Below are 19,118 nucleotides of genomic sequence, written 5' to 3' on the forward strand. Positions count from 1 at the left end.
AATGTAAGCTTTTACTTATAAATGGGAAACCTGTTTTTTCGGTTGTTGTTTTTGCAGAATTGGTAATATGATCCTGAATTAGTTTTCCTCTTAATGCTTGTAAGCTCTGTTAGGTCCCAAACATTGTTTCCCCACCACCATAGTTGGGTAAGAAGGTTCAAAAGGTTCCACTTTTGCCGTATCTATTCACAGATTATGATCAACTGGGTCTTTATCAAAACTGAGACATGCATCACGGTTATTTTTGGAAATTGTTGATTATGATTTTGCATTTTCAATCTGACATATGTCTACTATTTCATGTTACCCCGAGGATCTTTATGACCTTCTGGAGTACACACTCACACATAGATTGCAGTAACCCACATATTTAATTAAAGTAGACTATAGTTCTTTTGTTATTAGTAATATTTATAAGCTGCTAACATATTTTGCAAAACGGGAGAAGAGATGGACTAACAAACAAACAGTTGAAACAAGACAGTTGGACAAACAAACTTACATTCTAGAGTGGTGTAAAATTACACAATTGGGAAGGTTACGATGTATCTCATGTATGGAAAAAGTTGTTTGCTAGAAGAGTTTATAAAGAAAGCTTAGTTGTTTTTTCTAGATGACAGTTGCAGGAGGGGAAGCAAAGTGGTTTAGTAAGATGTGGGCAGCGAGGGGGGGGGGGGGAGACATTAACAGTTTAATTGATATGCCTTCTTGAGTAATTTTTTTGAGGGGATGGATTATGGGGAAGAGTCAAAGGAAGCAGAAAGGGATTTCTATAGGAACAGTGAAGCCCTAGAGACATATTGAGGGTGAAAGCCAGAGGTGCAAGTATGAACAGAAGGCAGATGCATGTCTTCAGCAGACCAAAGGGGCCTGGATGAGACATAGTTGTGTATTGGTAAGGATAAGGTAGGTAGGAAGGAGCAGTATTATAAAGTGATTTGAGAGTTAGGACCTGAATTTTAAATTGAGTCATATCTTATGGGAAGACGATTTAAGGACGGACAGAGGGGAGAAGGTACGGGAGATGCGAGAGGGCAGAAAATGAGCCTGGCAGAATCCATTATAAACTGCGTCAGGGTGAGCTGAGAGTGCGTAAGGATAAACGGATTTGGAGTAAATTAGGCGGGAGAGATGATTGTAGCATGGACAAGCACATTAGATGCATCCAGAATTAGGTAGGAGTGGTGCAAGCTATCTTTTTAACACGGAAGTGACAGGATTTCATAATTGAAGGGATGTGAGGGGTGTAGCCGAGGTTGGAATGGAAATAAATAAAAAGGTGGTAAGGATGTGGTACAGGTGATAATAGTTCTGTTTAGTTGGAGGAAAATAAATATGGGTGTAGTACTGTTTAACCCCTTAAGGACACATGGCATGTGTGACATGTCATGATTCCCTTTTATTACAGAAGTTTGGTCCTTAAGGGGTTAAAGGAGGGGAGGGGGAGGGGGAAGAAGCTCTGTTTTAGTGAGATTGAATCTAAGAACGTAAACTGCCATGCAGTTAGAAATTGCAACTGTGCTGTGAGAGGGTTAATAAGGTAAGTGTCACTCAATGTTCCTAAACATCGCCTCAGCTTTGATCTGAAGATTTACATAAACTTGGAAAAACAAATTGCATTTAGAGGCATTCTTTTGAGCAATTTGAAAGACACCAACCGTTTAAAAAAAATTCTATAGCCAAAGTCTTAAACTAATGCTGATATAAAAAGACAAAAGGTGCAGATTTTTTCATTTTTTTTTTTTAATCTTACACACTTTTTAAGGGTGAAGTTTCCATGACAATGCTGGACTCCGTTCAAACTACAGATGTTGAAACATAATTAAATTCCGTTTATATACATATATTACAATAGGTTCAAAGCTGCATTACAGTCGGCTCTGAGACTCTGAACATAACAATCTATTTAGTTTGAAAGGTTTCATTCAAGTTCTTCATTAAAGTTTTCCAGCTCATTGTCCTGACTAGGCTCTCGCCACGTAATGCCATACATTTTTAATACTTCAGAGTAATGAAGGAATGCTTCCAGACAAACAGGAAGTACAAGTTGTTTTATGCAGTCATTAAGTCGTAATCGTCCGGTATTTAAGATGGATCGTATTCTGAGCCGACAGAGGTGCGCCAGTGATGGAACGGAATCTACATAAGGAAAGAAAAAAACAAAAAACATTGAAATCACACACAAAACATATTTTACACAATGTTATAGATCAAACAACAGTGAAAGGGTTACTGCAAGCATCATAACCAATATAACCCACTGTAGGGGGGGTATGATGCCAGGAGTACCTTGGGTAAGGCCCTGGTAATGGGGCAAATCATTTAGAAACGTTTTGCCCTCTTACTTGGGACCCCGCAGGCTTTGATGCACCGTGGTGGTTCGGTGAGTTATTGCTTTTGGCTTCTGCAGAGATACAGAGGTTTCAGCACTCAACATTCATTTGCTGAGAGTCAGCTGACCTCTCTCAGCCAATGACTGTCATTCTGTGCAGCAAACATTGCATATAATTGACAGTAGCTGGCCCAGAACTCCAGTTCCAGGCTGGCTGATGACACCCCAATTACACTGCCAGAGGTGGAGTTATACCTCTGGCAGCAGAAAGGTTATTCTCTGTAGGTTCAGTATTTCAAACCGAAAATCTGCACATACAGACTCCAGGTACTATGACCACTTTAAATCAATGAAGTGGTCATGGTGCCTGGAGTAAACCTTTAACAAATAAGAGTTTTCTCTGGATGACTGTGTATGGATACATGGAAAGGCTGAGTCTGATATTCCAAGCATCATAATTTATAATATTCTGTATCTAATAGGTAATAACCTTTATAAAGCCTGACTAATGTGGAATGAGTTTACTTTATCAATCAGAAATATCAAACAAAATATTACATTCAAGAAAAATCTGATATATTTCCCTTTTGTCTCTCATACAGCTTGGACTAATGCAAACAAAAACAAAATGAACAAATTACAAAATTCTAAATCAGGAATGGGCAAGGGTTAGATTACCAACTGTTATAGCCCTACAATTCCCATGATGCTTTGCCACCTGAATGCATAGAGTTTAACCCCTGCTGGTCCAGACTGATCTGTTTTGACAAAGACCACACGAATATTTAGAATTAACTGGAATATCCTACTACTTTATATGTTTAGGCAAAGGCACAAACTTTCTAAAGCAAACAAACATCATATAACATATTGGCTGAATAAGTGGTTATATAAAAATAAAAAAATAAGTTAAATGGGCATTTGATTACAACACAATCAATTGAGGTCCAGAATTATGACAGGTCTTTCTGCTCAGAACACATATTTCGGGTTCAATGACTAAAATGACTAAAGCATTACATTATTATACAATAGTAACGACTATTGGTAAAGTTCATATGTTCACACTTAATCTTTTCCTAAAATCCTGAACTAAGTTACACGTTAACGAAGAATTATGAGATATTTATTACGTTCAGAAGATTATCCCCAATATAACAACATGTCACAGAGAAAGGAGCATTGAACAACTTTCATTGTGATATGAACACAAATAATCATGAAATGCTACTTTAGGGGGTCTTATTGTCCATCAATACTATCAGGATTGTGCAATTGCCTAATTCCAGGAACCCCTAAAAAGATATATTGTAATCACAACCCTACAGAAAAGATTTTTTATTTTTTTTGCAAAAAAAAATAATGCTAAAGCCTTTAATGAAGCAAGTATTATACGAGTCATTCCTAAGCATCAAGTTAGGCTGCTTTCATTTACTTACTTTTTATTTTACCAAATATTTATTTTCTATTAAATAAAATTGTCTATTTTATATCATTTTTTAATATATATTTTTTTCATATTTATCATTATTATTTTTTTTTTGCAAAAAATAATGCTAAGGCCTTTAGTAAAGCCAGTATTATGCATGTCATTCCTACATGTCATCAAGTTATGCTGCTTTCATTAATTGCTTTTCTTTTACCAAGTATTTATTTTCTATTAAATAAAATTGTCTATTTTATATTTATCATTATTTTTCCTCATCGGAACTGGGAAGTAAACGGTAAAGAATTATTCTTCTGAGTCCTCATTTAAAACCACTGTAGAGCAGATTCTCACACCTCAGGCACTCGAAGGATTAAAACATAATTTTCTTGAAATTTCTTGAAGTGCTACAATCAAAACAATGGTGTCGGCAGACGAGTCTGACAGTATCCACACATAAAGGTCTCTTGTCACTATTTTTATTTATCTTTATCCTCGTATGACATCTAGCCTTGGTAAGACATAAAACACTTTATAGCTTCTGCTGGATCAAGCAATTCTTGAAAGGTAGTCTTATGTAAGGATTATATTTTTCCATTTTAAGGATTAGAATTTGAATATAATTTAAAGTGGAATTTGGACATCTTCTATCATCTTATACATCTCAAATTAAACAGTATAGAATATTGTGAAAGGTGCCGCAGGCCTTACAATTCCAGAGGCTTGTTAGGCCACTTAAAGGAACTTGCCAGTTTTACATGCCAACATAAATCAATCCCTTAGAATGTAAGCTCATTTGAGGAGGGCCCACAACACCCTCTGTTCCAGGACCTCCAACTCATCCGGTTCAAATACTTGTTTTTTAACCAGCGCTGCGGAATTTGTTGGCGCTTTATAAATACTAATACCATGTGTCATTTGTAAACTTAGGTTAGTGCGGGGTTCTAAAACAATTTACAATGCTCCTACAACTATTGAATCTGCATCAATGCATGTGATAGCACATCAAGCAAATAATTCTCTATTTATCTTTCTTCACGATGCATGGTTTTGGCAAGAACAAAATTAATTATAACTCCACCCACTGCGTTTCACTTCAGTAAGGAAGCATGAAGACATCTGGCAGTAAGTGTACAGCTGTACATTTTTCAAATGCATTTGCAGCATCTATTAAGCACATATGCAAATAAATTCTACAGGAATTACTGAGCACTCGTATGTGCAATCATTCTGTAATTATTTTTAAATATTAGATCAGGGTTTGGCTGCGACTAACCAGTTCCTTGTAGAATTATACTTTGCTGGAGGCAGATAACACCCAAGGGATTTATTGTGTTGCTGCAGGAGACATTTGAAAACAAGCTTGTTTAAACCCTTGAAGACACATGACGGAAATGTTCCGTCACGCTGACCTTGTACTTCTGAAGCTGTATCCTTAAAGGAACACTATAGTCACCTAAATTACTTTAGCTGAATAAAGCAGTTTTAGTGTATAGATCATTCCTCTGCAATTTCACTGTCATTTAGGAGTTAAATCACTTTGTTTCTGTTTATGCAGCCCTAGCCACACCTCCCCTGGCTATGATTGACAGAGCCTGCATGAAAAAAAAAAAAAACTGGTTTCACTTTCAAAAAGATGTAATTTACCTTAAATAATTGTATCTCACCTCTAAATTGAACTTTAATCACATATCACAATCTTGCAGGGTCTAGCAAGCTATTAACATAGCAGGGAATAAGAAAATCTTAATTAAACAGAACTTGCAATAAAGAAAGCCTAAATAGGGCTCTCTTTACAGGAAGTGTTTATGGAAGGCTGTGCAAGTCACATGCAGGGAGGTGTGACTAGAGTTCATAAACAAAGGGATTTAACTCCTAAATGGCAGAGGATTGAGCAGTGAGGCTGCAGGGGCATGTTCTATACACCAAAACTGCTTCATTAAAGGACCACTCTAGGCACCCAGACCACTTCAGCTTAATGAAGTGGTCTGGGTGCCAGGTCCTTCTAGGGATAACCCATTTTTTCATAAACATAGCAGTTTCAGAGAAACTGCTATGTTTGTGAATGGGTTAAGCCTTCCCCTATTTCCTCTAGTGGCTGTCTCATTGACAGCCGCTAGAGGCGCTTGCGTGATTCTCACTGTGAAAATCACAGTGAGAGCACGCAAGTGTCCATAGGAAAGCATTATGAATGCTCTCCTATGTGACCGGCTGAATGCGCGCGCAGCTCTTGCTGCGCGTGCGCATTCAGCCGACGGGGAGGAGAAGAGGAGGATCGGAGGAGGAGAGCTCTCCGCCCACCGCTGGAAAAAGGTAAGTTTTAAACACTTTCCCCTTTCCAGAGCCGGGCGGGAGGGGGTCCCTGAGGGTGGGGGCACCCTCAGGGCACTTTAGTGCCAGGAAAACTAGTATGTTTTCCTGGCACTAGAGTGGTCCTTTAAGCTAGGGTTGTTCAGGTGACTATAGTGTCCCTTTAAGGGTTTTTTGTTGTTTTTTTTTTTAAATGCATAACATGTTGCATTAAAATGCATGTTTGCCTTCTTTCACAGGAAGGCAGCATTTAGAATTGTTGACTGGATTTACTAATTTAAAAGGGACACTATTCACTATAGCCATTGCAGATAAATGGAGTGGTTATGGCCAATCTCTTATAATTTCCAAAAATCCAGGATATACTTTTAAACTAGAAACTAGCGAAATATATAATTATTCGTATTCTAACAATTATTATTAATTGACGTATGTTCTTCCATGTGTACTTACCTTTTCTGTTTTTACTGCTATAGAATACCAGATAAATTGGTTTTGTGCGGCTGCTACTCCCAGCATCACAGCGAGTCGGAGGACTTGATCAATCACAGAGAAGAATCATTGAATTGTAGATTGCCTTATTGACATTGTCAGCACCTCTCACTAGTTTATATATTGTGTTTTCTGTAGGGAACGGGAAGACGGAAACACTCCCAAGCAAGATCTATTTTTCTCGGTAATGCAAGAAGTGACATTGTACAGACTTAATTTGTTAAATTAATGCAGCAAGAACGATCCTGAAATAACACGACCGTGTGTGTAATAAACTGAAAGAGAAACAATACTATGCCTGTAATTATAGAACACCTGCACCATTCCATGTTGTTAAAAATCTGGCTACAATTTCATGTGATGTGAATAAAAATAGACACCAGTAGCCATTGCTACCATTTTTGCAGGTTAGCATTAGAAATGCACAAGCAGTTTATCCTTCATCTCTTCCTGTTTTGCAGCCTTCAATATATGCTCTGAACAGCTTTTTCACAGTATAATCATTGTAAACTAAAGCACACAAGATTCACCTGACACTTGTTTGCTTACCAAAATGCTTTGGTGCGATCCAGGTGGAACTGTTTGCGTGGGTGGACAAGATCTGATCCACAGCTGGAGTAAGCCTCTTCCAATTAGTGAACTCCAGAGTGAAATTAAGAATGTCATCATTTACAGAACGAATCCTGCACGACACAAATTATAACAAGCTTTATTAAAATACGCATCGGAGTGGTAAGCCATGAAAACGAGATGGCAAACTTGCTTTACTTTATAATTTGCTAAATTGAACGTGGGCACAGGTTCATGAAAGACGGTGGATGGTGTGTTTGCAAATGATAAAATGACAAATAAAGCTTTTATTAATGAGTTAAAAAGGGGGGAAAAATGAATTTTAGGATATTTTCCTTATGTGCTAAGAGAGTTTAATCAGCACAGAAATTAGAATGGCAAGACATTGAAGAACTGAATTCCACACCAAACACAAACCTTCCATCTTATATCGTGAGTCCTTAGAAGTAAGTTATCTCCAAATTTAACATAAAAGGTGCAGTCAACCATATTAGTAAAGGTGAAGTCGGCCAATGAGTTTGCAATGTATTTATATACCATGCCTGCAGTAGAGGAAATCAGTCTATAATGAAGATTTGTTTCTAATTAGTGAATGGAAAGGGAGAAAAACCTTGTATTTGTTATTCACTGAACTGGAAATTGTAGGAAATTCAACCAGGAATTAAATTGAACTTTTAGGAGATATAGATCCAATTTGATATTTGTTATATTTAGGGGAGCCCAAATTATTTACAAGTGCACTTGGAGAAGCGTGAATTAGACACCAGACGCGTGTTGGTTATCAAAATAAGCCTCCTGTCGTTTATTTATCTGTATGTGTTTTTATACATTAAAAAGTAAGTGCTTACGTGGAAATACTCATAGGACAGTAGTAGGAAGGGAGTAAAAGGGTGAAATGAGTACTGAAAAGACATAGGGATGAACGTAATTTACATATAACAGATAAGTTCCAGGGAAGGAGAAGGAATAGACTGATTTAGAAGAGACAGCTCAGGTGGGGGCTAGCTGCTCCCGGAACTAGACATATATGGTCTTAAGTGTCGTGTTAAGCATTAAGCATTTCCTGATATAGGCTATCTAATAAGACTTCTTTCACATAGGCACAAATGTAAAAAAAATCTTCAATTAAGCTAGATTTTCAATTTGTCTGTTTTGCCCTAAAACGGTCAGTTCATTGTTGGCCTAAAATTGCCAGTTCCTTGGTTGGTTCTCATTTCCAACACTTCCTGAAATAGTGAATATCCCTGTGTGAGAGAAAATACAATTCAGAGCTTTTTATTTTAGTAAATCAGTTAATACCTCATTGTGCTTAGGATGGGAATGCAAATTTTATCTCCGTAAATCACAGTTTAATACCTCATTGTGCTTAGGATGGGAATGCAAATGGTGGTTTTGTAGAAATGAAATTCAAAAAGCTTTAAATGTTAAAATAATGAAATATAAAATGTAGAAAACGGAGAAAGATTCCCCTTAGTCTTAGATCAACAGCAAAGTTAGACCTAAGGTTGGGGGAATGGGTCAGAATGGGTGGTACCAGCTCCACCAGATATGGGCATGAACCCTTTATTTAAGGATAATGAAAAAAACACAAAAAATGCTAAGGTTGTGCCCTTGTGAGAGGGCGACTACCCAGCCGGCTGGTAAGGTTGTTGGTACAGTAGAATTATTGTGCCTGGATGAGTCTTAGGATCTGGAACCCAGTAGACAGAAAAACAGGAGGTGGGGGGAGCGGGGTAAGGAAAACGTTCCTACAGAGCCATACTTTGAATGCTGTGTGGTAAAGTGCCAAAAAGTATCCTTATATCAATGAAAAAAATAAAACTTTATTGGTCTATTACAAGATAAAAGGGATACAAGAGCACCTATGTATCAGCAAATTAGCTCTGTTATCTGTATTAGCCTTAAGTATCGAACCTTGGTATATAATAATCCAAGCCTCCTTGATTGGGGCTTATACCGTGGAAGCTTAGGCTAATATTACCCTGGGGCAGCACATAACATTACTGATCTTACTAAGAGATCGATCAGTTAGGTTATGAGTCCACCCATTATACACAGAGTATATTCAAAAGTATGAATAGCAGATATTAGTAGCAGGGAGTAGTGAAGAAGTAGTAACAGAGAGAACAGTGCGATCAAAGTGTATAATTGAGAATAGTAGTTAAGTCTAATGTAGCAAAGACCTGTCACTGTTCTATTACTGTTGCTATTCCCTAGCTTCTGCTAATAAACACCTTCGTGGGTGTTCTAAACTGAATGGCTGAACTCAATGCTGCAGTACTGTCTAGTAGAGTTGAACTCCAGAGAAAATCATAAGAGTAAAGTGATTAACAAAAATTAGTAACCATTGCAAAGTTAGTGAGAGGAGGGATTCCCTTAGTGCCTCCGGTGTAGTGCACTGTGAGGTGCCGATGTGTGGTGATTGGGGATCCCTCCAAGTGACCCGACGCGCGTTTCGGAGTTTGAAAACTCCTTCGTCAGGGATGAGGATTGCCGCCCGAAATCTCCCGATATTTAAATGACCCTCATCCAATCGTGAGCAGGATCGTTGCGTCGTCATCAGTGACGTGCCGCCCAGACCCTCTCGATGTGTGAGTAGCTGTTAGCCAATCATGCAAGGGATCGTCACATCGTCATCTATGACGTGGTGTTGTTCCTCCACGTGGGTTAAAAATTGGGAGGAGTGTTTGACAGTTGTATCCTCCGATTGGCTAGACATCTCTGTTACAATTTAATACAGTGGTTTAGATAGCGATGGTTTGAAGATGTTCTGAGTACGGTTTGGCTATTTGGACACTGTAGAGAATGTATAGATTATGAGTTGTAAAGCTGATAGAGCATAAGTCTATATGTGCTTAAAATTAAACATAACACAGGAATATAAGGATGAGGTGCATCTATAAGAGTGAGCTATTTATATAAATATAGAGCTGTCACTGAGATGCCCTGATTTAAAGAGGAAACGTTCCAATTTAAATATGGAGTTACTTAAGTTTACAAGGGAAATGGTCCAATATATGAATGTTCTTAGAGATAGAATCAATCTATCTGAATGTGTTATGTCGAATATATTAAGTGTCTTCAAGGCCTACAGTGATAGTCATGTGGCTATAGTGTCACTGAACCGTATATATGTATATCCACTGTATAAAGGAGGGGGGGGGGAGAAAGGAGGGGACGGTCAATCCTGGGACAATTCATGTCCCTACTTTTATTAAAAACAAAAACAAAAGTGAAAGTGAAAGGTCAAGTGAGTGAATACCCTTAGACTGATCAAAAAGTAACTAAGAAACATAGAATAGGCTATTTACAAATATACAAGATAAGAATTTGGAGAGACTTCTAGATATATGGGGAGTATGAAAAGCCCTCATTGAGACCTTTGGGGGATAGGGTTTTGAGTCGGTAAATCCAATAACATTCGCGGTTTCTTAAGCGTTGATCCCAATTGCCCTTCCTCTGGTCCTGTTTGATTAGTTCAATGCCTTGAAATTTGAGGACATTGGGGTCTCCATTGTGAGCTGTTTTTACGTGTCTGGAGATCGATGTTTCTATGTGCCTAGCTGACTTAACAGAATTGATGTGTTCGAGAATTCGTCTCTTGAACGGTCTGAAGGTTTTGCCTACGTACATAGCATGACAGTGGCAGGTGATTAGGTAGATCACTCCCTTCGAGTTGCAGTTGAAAAATGACAATGATTTAAAGTTTTCCGTATTAGAACTGTTATTAAAGTTTTTTGAGTTGGTCTCTATGTACCTGCAAGCTTTGCACCTACCACATTTGTAGGTGCCTTTAATTTTGCTTGACAGCCAGTGTGTGGGTGGTTTGCTAGTTTGAAAGTGACTGTGCACCAGTAAATCTTTCAAATTATTGCCCCTTCTAGCTGTCAAGGTGGCGTAGGAAGGAAGGGCATCTCTAAGGTGACTGTCCTGTTTTAGCAATGGCCAGAAGCGATTCATAATTGTTTTGACTTGGTCCCAACCTCCATCAAAGGTGGCGACACATCTGAGTTGTTTTTGTTCAGGTTCTTTTGGTATTGATGCGGGAACTCCTTCTTCTCTTAATAGATCTTCTTGTTCAGTTAAGAGGGCCCTATGGTATGCCCTCTTGAGGCATTTATTGGGGTACCCTTTGGACCTAAACATGTGACGCAATTCTTTAGCCTGTGTTTTAAAATCTTCCAGGTCAGAGCAATTGCGCCTTAGACGTAAATATTGGCCCGTCGGTATTCCCCGTTTCTGCTGAATTGGGTGGTGACTTTTCCAATTCAGAAGATTATTGGTGGCTGTACTTTTTCTGAATAGGTTTGTTTTTATGATGCCCTGTTGTTGTGGGGACAACATAAGATCGAGGAAGCTTAAAGACGGAGTGCCAATTTCGGCGGTGAACTTTAAGTTCAATTCATTAATGTTCAGGCTATGTGTAAATTGCCTGAATTGATCCCCTGACCCAGTCCAGATGATTATTATATCATCTATATATCTTTTCCAGAGATATATGTACTGGGTCAGGGGATTTTTTGGAGGAGATGTAAAGACTACTTGTTCCTCCCACCATCCCAGGTGCAGGTTTGCATATGAGGGTGCGCAAGACGTCCCCATAGCGGTCCCCTGCACCTGGTGATAGTACACTCCGTCGAACAGGAAAAAATTGTGCGTTAAGACAAATTTTAAAAGGTCTAATACCAGGTCACTGTGTTTATCGAGGGATGTCCCTCTCCTCCTCAGGAAATGCTCAGTGTGTTTTATTCCCAGAGTATGTGGTATTGAGCTATATAATGATTCGACATCCAAACTGCAGATGATGGAGTTATGTGGTAATTTAGTTCGAGTTAAAACTGCTAAGGTTTGTTTGGTGTCTCTTAGGTATGACGGGAGCTGTGTGACTAGTGGTTTCAGAATATGGTCTAAATAGACACTGACATTCTGGGTCATGTTGTTATTGCCAGAAACAATGGGTCTGCCTGTCAAGATCATCTGTTGTTTATGAATCTTAGGTAGGCTGTAAAATGTTGAGATGCGGGGGCTATTGATGGCCATATAATTATATTCATCCTTCGAAATTAATTTGTCGTCAAAACCTTGTTGTAGAATGCTTCTTAGCCTATCAGTGAATATTTTGGAAGGATCTTGTTTCAAGATTTTATAAGTCATTTGATCTGTGAGTATTCTTTTATTCATTTCAATATATTTTTGAGTATCCATTATGACTATGTTGCCCCCTTTATCCGAGGGCTTTATAGTTATAGTCTGATTCTCTTTTAATGTCTTAACTGCTATGCACTCTGAAGCTGTTAGATTCGAGTTTGGTTTGTGACTTATTTCTTTAGACGTTATTTTTTCAATCTCCTCGCATACTAGTTCTACAAAGGTCTCTACGTATTTGGAGTCTCCCAGTTTAGGGCAGTATTGGCTTTTATTCCTCAGGTTAGTCAGAGGGTATTTTGGTCCTTCTGAATTGTCATTCTCTTCTAACAATTCTGCTAGGATCATAGTCATACGGTAATCTTTGAGTTCTAGACCTAAATTTTTGGCTTTTTTCTCTTCATTGAGGAGATAGTTTTTATGTAGAATGAGCTTTCTCGCAAAAAGGTGAATATCCTTAACCCAGGTGAATTTGTCAAAGCGTGGTGTGGGAATAAATGACAGACCTTTTGCCAACAGATCTAATTCTGACTGTGTGGGAATGTAGTCAGATAGGTTGACAATCTGTCTGTTTTTCAATAACGGTTCTTTCTGTTGTACTGTTTTTTGGGTCTTGGTCTCAGGAAGGGCCGGTTGTCCCCCTGTGTGTGGTCTAAAAAAGTGACACCTCTCTTTAGAATCCCTCTATTGTTCTCACTTGAGGTGGAGGGAGTCGCTGTTACATCAGTGTCTGATCCACTAGACTCATATTCAGAGGTTGAAGCCTGATCGCTATCAACCCTTCTCTTTCTGTTAAACTTTTTATAGACGTTACCGGTTTTGAAATCTTTGTGATCCCTTAAGAATTTTTGGTGTTTCCTTTGTTTTATAATGCTTTGATATTTCTCTAGGTTAGTTTGTAATTTATTTTCATTGGTGCTGAATGTTGGATCAGCTTTATGCTGTTGAATTTTTTCTACTTCACTCTCAATCTTTTTTTCTATCTCTATTAGTTTTTTGTTCTCAAATTTACATATGATCTGCATAAAGCGTATGGAACATTGGCCAGCGGCTTCCTCCCATTCTTTGATGAATTCTTCTTCATCGATATGGGAGCTGGGGGTAGTTGGTATTCTTAGACCCCTTGGTATCAGATTCTTTTTCAAGTAATTTTCTAAGGAGGCTATCTCCCAACTTGACCTAATTTGTTGCCTGTATAGTTGTGTGAGGGAATTAAAGCCAGATGTCATGGAATAGTTTAAATCATCTGGCTGTAGATCGGATTCTGAGAAAATTAGTTCAGCGTCTTGACACCATTTTGTGGTAGCTGGGGGGCTAGTAATCCCACTATCCACTCCACAGTCACCGGTTGGTTAAACAGGACTCCCGGAAGATGAAGGTAAAAAAACGATTGTTTATTTATAAAAAGGTGAAACAGTCACCATAAACGTTAATATAAACGTAGGAATAAAAAGAAACGGTCCAACGCGTTTCGTTCCTGAGCGGAACTTCTTCAGGGACCACAATAATACAAAAGAAAAATATTGCAATTACAATCAATAATAGCAAATCCTAATATCCCCACCCCCAAGAGTTCCTTTAAATAGGGCTAGTCCCTAAAGTAATTGGTGGATAAGTGGGCATCCTTCACCATACCAGAGATCCATTGGTGGGCTACTGCTAACTCAATGTGTGTTTCTAAATTCCATCGTAATGGCTTGATTGAAATTCACGCGCCATCATTACTGGAACCAGAAGTAGTAATGTCCGGATACTTCCGCGTTCCACTTTGCGTTCCACGTGATGTCATGTACATCTCGCCTGTTTAGCTACATTAGCTGAAAATCATATATACATTGTATTTAATAGATTATTAATTTCTTAATAAATTGTGAATCTAAAAAATCATACCTTCTGAGTATTATATTAATATTAACCCCTTAAGGACACATGACGTGTGTGACATGTCATGATTCCATTTTATTCCAGAAGTTTGGTCCTTAAGGGGTTAAACATGAATTTAACTAGTTTAATTAGTGAGCCCAGTTTTTAAAGTGACAAGTGCACAACTAATAAAGCTATGCAAAAAAATTGAAAATAAGGAAAAATCTTATTGAAATACATAATCTTCCTAAGGTGAGGAAGGAGTCTCACTCTATATCACAATTCATTATCTCTATAATAAATGGATTCAATCAAATCACATACATAAAGTCGTGATTATACTGTATACTTTATAGAACAATGCTTAATAGAGGATGATCATTATAGAGAAACACATGCCGTCCATAGGGTGCTCTAATCAAGAAAACAAACCAAATCAATCTCAATATTAAGACCTCCTGGAGCCAATGTTTTTAATTTATGGATCCTCTTCCACACCAAAAAGGGAAAACTCTCTCTATACCCATAACACAAAATTATTGAAAGAAAAAGCTGGACAAGTGGAGCAGTGAGCAGACACCAAATGAGTAATGAGACCTATTCGGATGTTTCTCAGATGCTCCAAAAGTCTGGTCTTGAGGGTCCGCCCGGTCCGCCCAACATATTGCTTGCCACACGGACACTGCAGGAGGTACACCACAAAGTCTGTGTGGCAACCAATCTCTGACTTAATCATATATTGCTCCTTAGTGATGAAGCTAGAAAAGTAGCGAGACCTCCCCACTAACGCAGTATTGCAGGCTTTACATAGGCCCCATCCTCTGAAGCATCCTGACTGAGAGGAAGTATTATAAGCAGTTGGTTTAATAGCGTAGCTAGGGGCTAGCATGTTCTTCAGATTGGTATTCTTCTTAAAAATAACTGTAGATCTATCTGGTAGATGGGCCCCCAAAACCGTATCTTGTAATAAGATGGGCCAAAAATTATTCAGACTTCTCTTAATCTTCCCAAAATCTGTGTTGAATTGTGTGATGAAGGCAGACCTAAAGTGTTCGCTAAAATTATGTGGACCGAGTTTATCTGCCAATAATGTGTTTCTATCTACTAATTGTATTGAGCAAATCTCCCTCTCCAATGTATTCCTATCATACCCCCTTTCAAGGAGCTTCTTCTTAATATGTTGAGACTGGACTTGAAAATCCAGAGTATTAGAACAATTTCGTCTAAGGCGTGTAAATTGACTCCTGTCTATACCCTTCAGCCAGGGTTTGTGATGGCAACTATGCTGATGTACATATCTGTTGCCATCTGTAGGCTTGAAAAAACATTTGGTATGTATAGATCTTTGGTCACAGAACAATGTGAGATCAAGAAAGTTGATCTCATTCTTGGTGCACGCAGGGGTGAAAACCAATTTGTATGAGGAAATTGTTGAGGAAATTAACAATCTTGAAAATCAGAAAAGGGCCCCTTCCAAATAATGTCATCTATATAACGTCACCAGAGCACCAGATTCACCCTCCAATGATGCCCCGATCCTACAAATAATTCCTCCTATCACTGCACGAAGGTGTTGGCATAACTGGGGGCAAATCTGGTGCCCATGGCACTCCCTGTGGTTTGTAAATAATATTCACCATTAAAGAAAACATAATTGTGATTCAAAATAAATTCAACTGATGAAAAAATAAACTCCTTCAACTCTGGAGACAACTCCGAATCTTGTGCCATAAAATAATTAATGGCCTCTAGCCCCAATTGATGGTCAATCACCGTGTACAGCGAGGCCATATCCAATGTGGCCCAGCTGTACTCAGGATCCCACTCGATACATTCCAGTTCCTGCAAAAAGGACTTGGTGTCCCTCAAATATGAGGGCGCACCTTGGGCGTATTTCTGCAAAAATGCATCAACAAACTCTGATAAATTGGCAGTTATTGAATTAATGCCGCTGATGATCGGGCGGCCTGGTGGATTTGAGAGACGCTTATGGGTCTTTGGAAGAAAATAAAAAATGAGAATTATTGGGTGTTGTTGAAACAAATAATCAACATTTTTTTGAAAAATAATTTCTTTATTCTTGGCCACCTCCAACATTTTTTTGAGTTCCAAATTAAACTGAAATGTAGGGTCCTTCCCCAAGACAGCATATGTTCCTCTATTGTTTAGAATATTATATTTGCTGATTCTTCCAAGTAATATGCTATAGTCATCAAAACAATCCCCTCCCTCCCCCCCACCTCCCCTTATCAGCTTCCCTAATAACTAGATCGGTCCTTTCCATTAAATTTTTAAGGATAGATTACTCCTTGATCTCACATTGTTCTGCGACTAAAGATCTATACAAACCAAATGTTTTTTCAAGCCTACAGATGGCAATTGATATGTACATCAGCATAGTTGCCATCACAAACCCTGGCTGAAGGGTATAGCCAGGAGTCAATTTACACGCCTTAGGTGAAATTGTTCTAATACTCTGGATTTTCAAGTCCAATCTCAACATGTTAAGAAGAAGCTCCTTGAAAGGGGGTATGATAAGAATAGATTGGAGAGGGAGATTTGCTCAATACAATTAGTAGGTAGAAACACATTATTGGCAGATAAACTCGGTCCACATAATTTTAGCGAACACTTCAGGTCTGCCTTCATCACACAATTCAACACAGATTTCGGGAAGATTAAGAGAAGTCTGAATAATTTTTGGCCCATCTTATTACAAGATCCGGTTTTGGGGGCCCATCTACCAGATAGCCTTAAAGTTATTTTTAAGAAGAATACCAATCTTAAGAACATGCTGGCCCCTAGCTACGCTATTAAACCAAATGCTTATAATACTTCCTCTCAGTCAGGATGCTTCAGATGATGGGGCCTATGTAAAGCCTGCAATACTGCGTCACTGGGGAGGTCTCACTCCTTTTCTAGTTTCATCACTAAGGAGCAATATATGATTAAGTCAGAGATTGGTTGCCACACGGACTTTGTGGTGTACCTCCTGCAGTGTCCGTGTGGCAAGCAATATGTTGGGCGGACCAAGCGGACCCTCAAGACCAGACTCTTGGAGCATCTGAGAAACATCTAAATAGGTCTCATGTGTCATTCAGTGTCTGCTCACTGCTCCACTTGTCCAGCTTTTTCTTTCAATAATTTTGTGTGTATGGGTATAGAGAGAGTTTTCCCTTTTTGGCGTGGAGGAGATTGGCTCAGGAAATTGGCCCAAAGGGAGACCTTTTGGATCCATAAATTAAAAACATTGGCTCCAGGAGGTCTTAATATTGAGATTGATTTGGTTTGTTTTCTTGATTAGAGCACCCTATGGACGGCATGTGTTTCTCTATAATGATCATCCTCTATTAAGCATTGTTCTATAAAGTATATAGTATAATCACGACTTTATGTATGTGATTTGATTAAATCCATTTATTGTAGCTTTATGGGATTTATAATTGGCTGTTAAAGTATTCTTTTATTTATACAATGTTCTGGGATAATGTTTTCTATTTTTTCTTTTCTCATTTTTGTATTGTCTTTGAGATACAAGTATGTGCATCTTGTAAAGTTGGATTTGTACTAGTTCATTCTTAATTTTATATTCTTAAGGGATTATATAATTATAGCACAAGTTGTTGCACTTGTCACTTTAAAAGCAGAATGTTGTATATGGCATACAGAGATAATGAATTGTGATATTAAATTGTGATATAGAGTGAGACTCCTTCCTCACCTTAGGAAGATTATGTATTTCAATAAGTTTTATTAATTGTGCACTTGTCACTTTAAAAACTGGGCTCACTAATTAAACTACTTAAATTCATGTTTAATATTAATATAATACTCAGAAGGTATGATTTTTTTAGATTCACAATTTATTAAGAAATGAATAATCTATTGAAATACAATGTATATATGATTTTCAGCTAATGTATGATAATGACATTTTTTTTCTCTGAGTAGATACTTAATATTATTATGTATTCCGCCTGATGATACGGGTGATAGACCGAACAGGCGAGATGTACATGACGTCGTGTGGAACGCAAAGTGGAACGCGGAAGTATCCGGACATTACTTCCGGTTCCAGTAATGCTGGCGCGCGAATTTCAATCAATCCATTACGATGGAATTTAGAAACACACATGGAGTTAGCAGTAGCCCACCAATGGATCTCTGGTATGGTGAAGGATGCCCACTTATCCACCAATGACTTTAGGGACTAGCCCTATTTAAATGACCTCTTGGAGTGGGAATATTAGGATTTGCTATTATTGATTGTAATTGCAATATTTTTCTTTCGTATTATTGTGGTCCCTGAGGAATTTCCGCTCAGGAACGAAACGCGTTGGACCGTTTCTTTTTATTCCTATATTTATATTAACGTTTATGGTGACTGTTTCACCTTTTTATAAATAAACAATCGTTTTTTCGGGAGTCCTGTTTAACCAACCGGTGAGTGTGGAGTGTAGAGTGGGATTACTAGCCCCCCAGCTACTTCGGGGGTGGCACCCTATGAGCGCTGTGTTTGCCAACATTCTGTGAGTGAATTTCATGTGGCGCACGATATATTAAGTGTTTACTGTATTGCACCATTCTTTGTTTATTTCCCTTTGTTCTAAATGTATTCAGCCGTATCCCCAAATCTGCTGTTGATTGTTTATATTCTATGTAAAGGTCGGTTTTGGGTAACAACCTGGGGAGGCTGCTTTGCATCTGTTGAAGCCAAGTATTGTACATTATTCACTAATATTCACAGTGGTGATACTTTGGTTTTGTATTAACACCCAAGTATAGAAAGATAAATACATATTCAGCTTTTGTTAACGGGAAGCTAAAGTGTATCTCAAAGTCATATTTCCATTGCACATTCGGCTTTATCTAATAATATACCTGGAAAATCTGTAGTTTTTCTACAAATCCTAATTATGCTCCTAACCCACACATAAATGATGCCATCTTACATAACGGAGGAGGAAGGAGTAGTAAGTT

The 19,118-nt window shown here is 38.2% G+C and overlaps 1 protein-coding gene across 3 annotated transcripts in view; it reads right to left on the reverse strand.

The window, feature by feature from the left end:
* Window positions 1–1,457: 1,457 nt before the first annotated feature.
* The window catches only part of ASB3 (ankyrin repeat and SOCS box containing 3), a 130,753-nt gene continuing 113,092 nt past the window's right edge, over window positions 1,458–19,118 (reverse strand). For all 3 annotated transcript variants that reach the window (XM_063443965.1, XM_063443967.1, XM_063443966.1), the window contains exons 9-10: window positions 7,110–7,243; window positions 1,458–2,139 (exon numbers count right to left, since the gene is read on the reverse strand). In XM_063443965.1, the coding sequence (XP_063300035.1) occupies window positions 1,922–2,139; window positions 7,110–7,243 (352 nt within the window). In that variant the 3' untranslated portion in view covers window positions 1,458–1,921. The remainder of the gene's footprint in view (window positions 2,140–7,109; window positions 7,244–19,118) is intronic.

Source organism: Pelobates fuscus, chromosome 2, assembly GCF_036172605.1.
Source record: "Pelobates fuscus isolate aPelFus1 chromosome 2, aPelFus1.pri, whole genome shotgun sequence".
In the NCBI taxonomy this organism is placed as follows: Eukaryota; Metazoa; Chordata; class Amphibia; order Anura; family Pelobatidae; genus Pelobates; species Pelobates fuscus.